At 35.4% G+C, this 11,260-nt stretch overlaps 1 protein-coding gene across 1 annotated transcript; it reads right to left on the bottom strand.

Annotated features, from left to right (window-relative positions):
• Nucleotides 1-9,944: 9,944 nt before the first annotated feature.
• On the bottom strand, nt 9,945-10,883 carry LOC125080041 (olfactory receptor 1052-like). The gene has a single exon (XM_047693840.1). The coding sequence runs from the start codon at nt 10,881-10,883 to the stop codon at nt 9,945-9,947; it is 939 nt and encodes a 312-aa protein (XP_047549796.1).
• Nucleotides 10,884-11,260: the final 377 nt, after the last annotated feature.

The following is an 11,260-nucleotide window of genomic DNA, read 5'->3' as shown; positions in this document are numbered from 1 at the left end:
GTTAGCTTATTTAGGAACTTTACAACTGCTCATTCCAATGGATATTTCTCTATTTTCCTCCCAAAACAAATAATCAATCATACACAAAAGTTGTATTTGTCTAACACTTACAGTAATAACAAAAATTGGATAAATGATGGTAGTTACAGGTAGGAGGACTGAAATTCAAACTTCTCCTTTAAAATATGATAACCACAGGCAAAGCCTCCATCGTATGAAAACAAGAGCAAGACGGTCAAAAATTTTACTTACATATTTACTTTAGTACAAATGGGAATAGAGTCCCCAGAGTTAATTTTCTAATCAAAAGGATATAATAAATACATGATTAAAAGTTCCTCTGTGTTTCTTGAGGGACGTAGGAAACTCTCAGGACCTTAATGGCTCCCTGAAAGCATTTAATTTCCTGAATGTTAGAATAAATAGAAGGAAATGAAGGGCCAAGTATAGGGGAAAAAAATAATATATAAATTCTGAACAACAGTGCAAAGAATAGATAGTGATGCCTGCTTGGTACTTTAGCAAGGGAAGCTTCTCAGAAAATCCAGTAGTTGGGCCTGCTTGTCAGAAAACGCACGTGCACACATCCATGTATACACACACACACACACAAAAGCGAAACTAAAACTCAAACATTAGTGGGCTTTAAGGTAGGAGAAGAGCAGCTGGTTAACAAAAATCTATGCCTTTGTTTTCTTGGATTATGAAGAGGAAATCAAAGAAAATGAAAACTAGTACTTTTTAAAAATTTTTAACATTTACATTTTTTATTTTTTAAAAGATTTTATTTATTTGACAGAGAGATGGCGAGGGAGAGCATAGGAGCAGGGGGAGTGGGAGAGGGAGAAGCAGGCCTCCCACTGAGCAGGGAGCCCAACTCGGGGCTGGGTCCCAGGACCCTGGGATCATGACCTGAGCAGAAGGTAGACACTTCAGGACTGAGCCACCCAAGCAGCCCTAAGACGATTATCTTAAATGGAACGGGGAGGACATTGAAGAGGTGGGGCTAGAAGCCAGAGATGTGTTCTATGTTAAAACGGACAGAAATGGGCTTTCTGCTTTAATACAGTTCTGCCTAGCAGCCAGTCCCATACAGCCAAGTCTAACTGTTAGCTCTACCAGTGCTTCTGGCATATGGATCTCATCTCGTTCAAAATGACTTATGTAAATTTCCTCTCTTCTTTAAAAACTCTAACCTCCTTTGTTTCTCCAAAACACACTTTTGATTTTGGTTAAATCTCTCTCTCTCTTGGATTGCAATCCCTAAATCCCCAAATAAACACACATACTTTATTTTGAAACGTGCTGTTTTGTCTTTCCTTGGTTGACACACACTCAGTGTAGGGGAAAAAATGAAACAAAACAAAACATTGCATTTAGAAAGTCCCTATCAGGTTCTCTATCTTCTCCAGATCTATTAACCCCTTGAGATTATATGCAATACTATTTTCTTTTTTTTTCCCTTCCTTCCCTTTTTTTTTTTTTTGGTAATCTCTACACCTGATGTGGAGCTCAAACTCAGTACACCAAGATCGAGTCAAATGTTCTACCGCTGAGTCAGCCAGGCATTCCATGCAATGCTGTCTTTAAAACACTTATTTCTGGGAAATGCCCTCATACCAATCATCAGATACTTACAGACCCAAACTAAGATCTAATGGCTTTATTAACAATAGAAACAGATATGTTAAATTTTAAAAGTTGATATTTAGCACATATATAGGGCTGCAATTGAATTTGACATACAGAAAAAATTAGCAGCATTATTTGAAATGAATTTAGTATATATTTATTGATTTTCTGGCATGAAAGAAGACTTCTTGTGAAAATATAATTCAGAATTATATTAATGAATACAATATGTTGAAGTGTTATATTTTAGAAAATAATTTTTTTCAAATAAAAGAGGAATAATTATGATCCAATAAGCAGAGGTCAGTTAAATGTATAATTTAATGGGTTTTGACAAATATATGCTCTGGACCAATTATTACTATAATCAAAACAAAATGTTTCCATAACCCCCAGAATATCTTGTTCTTTTTCTAAGAAACCCCAATCTCTGCCCTCCAACCTCAAAAAACTGCTGATCAGTTGTTTATATTTGTGAGATTTGTTTTTGCAGAGTTTCACAAAATTGGGGTAATACAGTTTTTTTGGTCTGAATATTTTTTCAATCAGAATGATATTTTTATTTTTATATATTTTTTAAGATTTTATTTATTCATTCATGAGAGACAGAGAAAGAGACAAAGACAGAGGCAGAATGCAGTTCTTGATTCCAGGACCCTGGGATCATGACCTGAGCCAAAGGCAGATGCTCAACCCACTGAGCCACCCAGGTGCCTCAGAGTAATGTTTTTAGAAACATTCACATTGTTACATAAATCATTAGTTCTTTCTTTCTTTTTTATTGCTTGGTAATGTATGGATTAGCATGTTTTGTTTATCCACTGACCTCTTAATGGACATTTGGGTTGTTTGCAATATTTGGCTACTTTGAATAAAGCTGCTACAGGGGCATTTGGGTGGCTAAGTCAGTTAAGCATCCTCTTCTTGGTTTTGGCTCAGGTGATGGTCTCAGGGTCTTGAGTTGGAGCCCTGCAGTGGGCTCCTGCTGGATAGTTTCTCCCTCTTCTTCTATCCTCCATGCTCTCTCTCTCAAATGAATAAAGAAAAATTTTTTTAAAGCAGTTATAAATACTAGAGTAAAAGTTTTGAATGGGCATGATTACTCAGGTCTCCTGGATAAATACCTAAGAATAGAGTGTTCCAATTCATTAACAGGGAATGGCTATTAATTTAGATCTCCTATTCCTCTCAGCAACTTTTTATACTTTTCATGATTTTACTCTTAAGTCTTGATTTTTTTTTGTTGCTATTGAATTTATTCCTCTATTATGTCCTATTGTTAATGGAAATATTTTATTAGTTTTTGAATCATTTGCTATTAATATACAGAAACACAGTTCATTTTTGTATATTGATTTTGTGTTAGATGCATGATAATTTCACCTGAAAATAATGAGAATTGTGCTGCTTCTTTTCTAATTTGGATGCCTTTAGCATTTTGTTTTGTATTATTCATTTTATTTTGTATTATATTCTTCTGTATTGTTCTTTCATTTTATACATTCCATTACTTTGTAGTGTTCATTTATTCCTTATGTATTTTTGTCTCACTTTTGAACTGTTCTATCTTTCACATTTAAGCTCATCTTTTTTTTAAGTATATACTCTTTTTTAATTAACATATAATGTATTTTTTGTCTTAGGGGTACAGGTCTGTGATTCTTGAAACTTATTTTTGTGTATTTTTTGTGTATTATATGTTATGTGATAGGAATCTCTAGTAAAATTTGACTGGAATTTTTTTTTTTTACCAAACACACGCAGTTTTTTCCAGGTTTTGTTTTCAGGTTTTGCTTTATTTTGTTTTGCTTTGCTTTTCACTTCTTTCTTTTCTCCTCTTCTTTGGGAACTGCACTATGTATCTCTTGAAACACTGAATGGTGGCATACACATCTCTGGCTGTTTATTTTCCTTCATTCTTTTCATATTTGTTCTTCAAAAGGGATGATTTCCGTTGGTCTAGCTCCAAGATCACTGATTCTTTCTTCTATCACCTCGTATTTGTCATTGGATCTTTCTAGGGGAATTTTTCATTACAGTTACCGTATGCTTAACTACAGAATTCTCATTTGGTATTTTTATTAACCCTTTTTTAAAATCGAGATGCTTTATTTGATGGATACCTACTATAACACTTTCCTTTAATTTTTTATATATTTTCTTTAGTTATCTAAACATATTATTTATATTAGTACTTTGAAGTCTTTTTCTACTCAATCGAACATCCAGGTCATTCAGTTTCTACCAACTTCTTTTTTTTCGAGTCCAATGTATTACATTTTCCTGCTTCTTTGTAGGTCTTGTAAATTTCTGTTAAGAGCTATACTTTATATACAACACAGCGTTGATGCTCTGCATTTTGTATGTGCAGCTTTGTTAAGGGCCGGCAATTATTTTTCAAAGTTGTCGTGAGTAACATCTCCATCACTGCTTTATGAGTGTTGTAGCTGCTCCCTCTCTTCAGCACTTGATATTGTATATTTAAAAAAAAAAAATCTTATTTTTTTAAGTCATCTCTACACCCAGCACTGGGCTCAAACGCACAACCCTGAGATCGAGAGTCACTTGCTCTACCGACTGAATGACAGGTGCCCCTGATATCATATACAGCTTGTATTGCCATATCTTACTGTGGTTAGTTTTCTTTCCCCAGATTACTAATAAAGCTGAGCAACTTTCCTTTATTTTTCTGGAAGTTGGGAGGTTTTTGGTATTTATTGTGTCATGTGCATTACAAGTACTTTGCCCCCTTGTCCCCAACTTTTTTCTATTACGTTTAGTTTTATTGGTTTGTAAGATTTCATTATACATTTTTATTATAGTTTATAAATATGTAGGGAAACTATTTTCACTAACTCTGGTTTACTTTTTCATCCTATAAATATATTTTAAGTATCAATATAATTAAGTGTTCCTTAATTTCTCCTTAATGGTCAGAACATTTTATGTCCTATTTAAGAAATGTTTTATCTATTAAGTTTTTAAGATGTCTCAATTTATATTTTTTATTGTTCTAACTTCTGCATTTACTGTGTTATGGATCGCCTTCTGTTTTAAATTATGCAATTTTATTTTATTTTATCTTTTTAAAGATTTTATTTATTTATTTGACAGACAGAAATCACAAGTAGGCAGAGAGATAGGAGGAAGCAGGCTCCCCGCTGAGCAGAAAGCCCGATGTGGGGCTCCATCCTAGGATCCTGGGATCATGACCTGAGCCGAAGGCAGAGGCTTTAACCCACTGAGCCACCCAGGTGCCCCAAATTATGCAATTTTAAATAGTAAATATAATGCACTCTGTTCCTTATTTCATTTCTCTTATTAAAGCCTCAGAAGGTTTAGTCCCATTAATTTACACTGCTTATGCATTATTGTTTCTATGCACTTATGTTGTATTTATTTTAAACATCCTAATAAAATATTGTTGTACAGTCAAAATTCAATTACAATTTATAATTACCCTCAAATCTCCAATTTACCATTCCCTTTGCTTTCCATATTTTCTTTTTTTTTTTTAAAGATTTTATTTATTTATTTGACACAGAGAGAGATCACAAGTAGGCAGAGAGGCAGTCAGAGAGAGAGAGGAGGAAGCAGGCTCCCCGCTGAGCAGAGAGCCCGATGCGGGCCTCGATCCCAAGACCCTGGGACCATGATCTGAGCTGAAGGCAGAGGCTTTAACCCACTGAGCCACCCAGGCGCCCTGCTTTCCATATTTTCATTGAAATTCCATTTTTTGTCTTTTCCTCTGAGCACTTGTTCAAGAATTATATATACATGCATACACATACACACACATTGTAAAGCACCTTGAAATTAAGTATACAATTTATTTCAAATTTCTGTATATGTACATGAGCATAAACACCACACAGATCATAATGATACGGATATTTCCAACACTACAGAATGCTCCCTCATAACTATATTACCATAACTTAAATTTATCTGTTGTTAAACCTTACACAAATGGAATCCTACACATGGACTTTGCTTTTCTGTCTTTTTTTATTTTAAACATATGGACTTTTTGTTTCTGCTTTCCTTTACTGAGCATAACATCTATGACATTCATTTACCTTAATGTACATCAGTGTTTTTTTTTTTTTTAAGTGCTGTTTAGTCTTCCATTTTGTGAATATATCAAAATGTTTAATTTATTCTCTTAAATGGTCAGGTTTTTGTTTCTAGTTTGTAAGTATAAATATTATGAATAAAACTTCTGAAAAAATTATTGCTCATGCATGTTTGTGAACACACACTCATATCTAGGGAATCTTGGAACATGAGTTAGCCATATATTCAATTTACCATCAGACAGTTCTCCAAAATACCTGAACCATTTTCATACACCTGTTGAAAATGTGTGAATAATGATATTAAACATTTTTACATATGCTTACTGGTTATTCTGAATGACTTTCATATAAACATTTTTCTGTTTTTGTCCATATTCGGTTGTCCTATTTGTCTTTTATTGACTGGCAGTTCTTTTTAACATATTTTGGATGAATCTTTTGCCAGTATACACTCTATGAATATTCTTTCTTACTCTGTGGCTTGCCTTTTAGTCTTGTAATAATGTATTTCCAGGGATGGAAGTCTTTATTTAAAACAAAACCTCAATGAGTATTGTATATAAGTGTTGAGTCACTCAGTTTTATACCTGAAACTAATATTACACTGTATGTTAAGCAACTGGAGTGTAAATTAAAATTGGAGAAAGAATAAATGAAAGAGATATATTCTCCCATTGTTCTTTTTATTTTACTATTTGTATACCCTTTTTTTAAAAAGATTTTTTAAAATGTATTTGTCAGAGAGAGAGAGAGAGCATAAGCATGGGAGCAATAGGCAGAGAGAGAAGCAGACTCCCTGCTGAGCAAGGGGTTTGATGAGCGACTCAATCCCAGGACCCTGGGATCATGACCTGAGCGGAAGGCACATGCTTAGCCAACTCAGCCACCCAGGTGGCCTGTAAATCCTTATTAAGAAATGTTTGCCAATTTTGATGTTATGAAAACACAGACTTATGTTTACTTCTAGAGGCTCTTTTTTTTTCATCTTTCATACATTTACTTCTATGATCCATCTTAAATCAATCTTCATGTATGATATGAATTAAAATTAAGATTCATAGCTCTCATGTGACCCTGCTTTTTTTTCCCACTCTTTCCTACTCTTTTTAAAAATAATTTCTCATTCTTTGCATGTGATTAAAGGTACATAGAAAGTAAAGATGGCATTACTTTCCACCTGGGAGGGCTTCACTCTTTCTAAAAAGGCATAACAGATGAAAAGCTAAGTTAATTCAAATACTATTTGTGCTGGTTCTGCATTGGGTTGAAGTTGGACCTCATTTTTCTTCTTCCTTCTCCCTGTTTGGGTGTAGATTTCCCAAGATATTGGTTAAGAGTTGCACTTTTCTCTCTCTCTAGCTTTAAACACTATAGAAAATTAAGTTTTAATTCTTTGGTGGTGTGAACTTAGCTCCCTGTCCTATATAGGCATATCTTGGAGATATTGTGGGTTTGGTTCCAGAACACAGCAATAAAGTGAGTCAAGTTTTTTGGTTTCCCAGTACACATAAAAGTTATGTTTATATTATGCTGTGGTCTAGCAAGTGTGCAATAGCATTGCATCTAAAAAAGCCAGTGTGCATACCTTAATTTAAAAACAACACAATAAAAATTTAAAAAAAAAACTAAAACAAAAGCTTGAGGAAAAATAAAAACACTTTATTACTACAAAATGCTAACCATTCTGAGCCTTCAGCAAATTGTCATCCTTGATCCCAGATTACTGAAACGAATATGACAATATTGAAAAAGTTGGAAATATTGCAAGAATTACCAAAGTGTGACCCAGAGATACAAAGTGAACAAATGTTGTCAGAGAACTGACATGGATAAACTTGTTTGATGCAGGGATGCCATGAACTTTCCATTTGTAAAAACACAGTAGCTGTGAAGTTAAATAAAGTGAAGCATAATAAAGGGAGGCATGCTTACACATCAACTGCAGCCAATATCTGGAGGGGGCTGCCAGCCTCGTGTCTGACGCAGCCCACTACCTCTGGTGAGACCTTATCAACCAAGCACCTAGAGGCTGAGAAAAAATACCACTGTCTTTCCAATCCCATTTGAATCTGCAAACATCTGAATCTTCTGTGCCACACAAAGAAAACTCTAGCCCTTTTCTCCCGGCTTACAGCAAGACCAGAATCTGGCAAATGTTCTGGAGAGGAAACCTCTATTACATTTTTTGGTAGCTCTTCCTTCCAGCAAGATTTTGTGTCTTCTAAGCATAGCAATAGTGTGGGGGGATTTCCATCCACCCCTGTGGCCCAAACCAGTGTCTTACACCCTTCACCTTCCATCCCATCCAATTTCTTGGGGTGGGGCGGGGGAGGAGAGGGAAATAGCTGTGTGTTTAAGCTCCAACATACTCCAGTTCAACTCCTCAGGCCAAATAACTGCTGCGAAGACCACTGTTTTCTCTTCCCCCCAGAACAGCTACAGGGCACAGGAGCCCCTGCTTTTGCTAGACAGTAATTTTAATATTTGTTTTGCTTGGGATAACACCAAAGCTTCTTCTCTGTTTCTCAGAAGTTATTTATTTATGTGTTTATTTGTTTGTTTATTTATTTATTATTTATTATTTAGGGAGAGGGGAGCATAGGGAGAAGGAGAGAGAGAATCTTAAGCAGGCTTCATGCTCAGCACAGAGCCTAGCACAGGACTCCATCTCTAGACCCTGAGATTATGACCCAAGCCGAAAGCAAGAGTCAGATGCTTAACCTACTGAGCCACCCTGATGCCCCTTGAAGTTTTCATTTAAATCTATCTATCTATCATCTACCATCTATCTATCTATTATTATCTATCTATCATCTATCATCTTTCTATCCTCATCTATCATATATCTAATTTATCTATCTAGTCTATTACATGTTCATCCTTCTGTTTATTTGTTTACCTGGTCTTCAAGCCTGCTCAGACCCAGAATATGGCTAATTCCCTGAGAAGAAATGTCACTGTGTGGTGAAGCCTGGAAAATTTCTGTCTGGACCTCTCCTGAGTCTGCTGAACTCTTTCCAGAGCCCTCCATGCAAGTCCTCACCTGCATTGTCAAGTGTGCCCTGAATCAGGGAGACTAAGTCAGACTGCATTTCCAAGTTCATGTCTCTCTGAAATATAAGCCCCTCCAACTCTCTTTTCTTCAAAAGCCATTCAATTCATTCAACAGATGTCTTAACTTATCTTGCTTTTTTTCATTATTTTTGCATAGATGTTCTTTTGATCCAGAAGTAAAAGTGCATATTTTCCTAATTTTTAAAAAAATTTTGAAACATTTTAAACTTATAGGACAGAATCAAGAATAAGAGATTTGCAAGAATATTTAAATTATCTCTCCTGTGTTCCTTCCCTATAGATACTAACTGCAATTGCTTATTTGCTTCATCAGTCTCTTAATCTCTATCTTACTATATGTATATATGTATGTGTGTGTGTATACACATTTATATACACATATCTTTCTTTATAATAGTAATGACATAATATTATTTTATATTATCCAGTACACAGTCATGCTTTCCAAAAGTTTGAGATGTAACATCAGGTAATGCATTCATCTTCACACAATATTTTGAAAACTTATTTACCATACCCCTCCATTACTTGTTCCTTTAACAGCTTTTGCCCCATATCTTAAATCTCTTAATGTTTGGCTCTCACAGAGTAACTGGTACAAGTAAAGGTACTAAACAGAAGTGTGTTGAAGGAATAAATTATAACTAATGACAGTTATTTTTTTCTATAGCTATTCTAAGATACCATTAAGATATATAATTCAAATACAAAAATGGAGATATATGTCTTTACTTGGATGATAGCATTTTTAGAACAACAACAACAACAAAGATCTGATCCAAGAAAATCATGCCAAAAGGCTATTTCACTTTTCCTCTGAGATAAGAATGCATTTGATAAATTCCTATTGTTGGAGTGTTCTTTTCATTTGAATCAATGTCAGAGTCTTTTAAATCTGTGGTGAGTTCTTTCGTAGCATAACATCAGAATTTTTTAGGGAAAAAAAGATGTTCTAGCTCTTGAGAAAATGAAATTGTTAAGTCACAAAACAACGAATGATAAAATACAGTGATTTTCAGTCTTCCTGTCAATCTCAACACGTCTTCAATTTCATGAGTCTACCTTGATTACAGTTTTGGGCGTTTGTGTCTGTGACACAATTTTAAGAAAAGCCTATCTATTTAATGTTAGGTTAACAAATCCATTGAAAAGATTGGGTCAGGTGGGAGTTCTCTTCCACCATACTGACCTTCTGGCTGCATCTTTCACATCCTTATTTCGTAAGCTATAAATCAGTGGGTTTAGCATGGGGATAACCAACGTATAAAGCACAGCAGAGACCTTCTCCTGCTCCAGGGAATACTGAGAACTTGGCTGGATGTAACTGAAGGTCACAGACCCATAGAATAATGTCACAGCAGTCAGATGAGAGGCACAAGTGGAGAAGGCTTTGCGCCTCCCCTCAGCGGAGCGGATTCTCTGAATGGCAATGATGATGCACGTATAAGAAACCATAATGATAGTGAAAGTGAACATTGCAATGACCCCAGAGAATATTAAAAGCAGCATTTCATTGTTATGGGCATCAGAACAAGAGAGTTTCAGAAGAGGGGGAATGTCACAGAAATAATGGTTCACAATGTTAGGACCACAGAAGTCTAATTTGAGCAAACCGATTGTGTGTGTGAGTGAGTTAATGAGCCCACCCAGGTAAGATGCAAGGACCATCTGAACACAAACCCTTTGGGTCATTATGACTGTATACAACAAGGGATTACCTATTGCCACATAGCGGTCATAGGCCATCATAGACAGGAGGATGCCCTCTGTGGTTACATAAACTGCAAAAAAGAAACTCTGTAGAACACAGCCAGCAAATGTGCTGGACTTATGATTTGATAGGAAATTGACCAACATCTTTGGAGCAAAGACAGTAGAATAGCAGATATCACAAAAAGAGAGGTTGCTAAGGAAGAAGTACATTGGAGTATGAAGTTGGGTATTTAACCAGATCAAGATAATCATCCCCCAATTACCTGCCAGAGTGGTGAAATAAATAAGGGTAAAAAGCAAAAAGAGAGGGATCTGCAAATTAGGGTTTTCAGTTAAACCTACCAGAAGGAATTCCTTCACCCCTGTATGGTTCCAACCTGCCATACATTCAGTTTTATATGGCTTTTCAGTTGCAGAACAAGGTGATATCACTCAGATGAAAAAGATATACGTACAGTTTCCTCCATGATCCAGTATCCGTAATAGTATTGGGGTGTTTGTGTTTACCCTGCAGTTGGTTGAAGAGAAGAAATTAACTTCAGCAGTGGGGTATACATGTACTAGACAATCTACTTACAGTGACTCAAATTCTTGGAACTAGAAATGATTTCATACCCAGCTTCCCAGCTTCCACATCATAAATATTGAGAGAAGGAAACTCTTTTAGATCAAGAAAATATTAATTGGTAAAATTGACAGTCAAACCCAAATATGCCTCATACCAAACTTCTATTTCATGCTAGGGCATAGACAAGTTCTCT

Source organism: Lutra lutra, chromosome 10, assembly GCF_902655055.1.
Source record: "Lutra lutra chromosome 10, mLutLut1.2, whole genome shotgun sequence".
NCBI classification, from domain to species: domain Eukaryota; kingdom Metazoa; phylum Chordata; class Mammalia; order Carnivora; family Mustelidae; genus Lutra; species Lutra lutra.
The sequence above is the reverse complement of the archived record's forward strand: the minus strand, read 5'-3'. Positions and strand labels throughout refer to the sequence as shown.

What these genes read in the sequence shown, in the direction of transcription:
- LOC125080041 (XM_047693840.1), bottom strand. Translation starts at nt 10,883, where the DNA reads ATGGCAGGTTGGAACCATACAGGGGTGAAGGAATTCCTTCTGGTAGGT.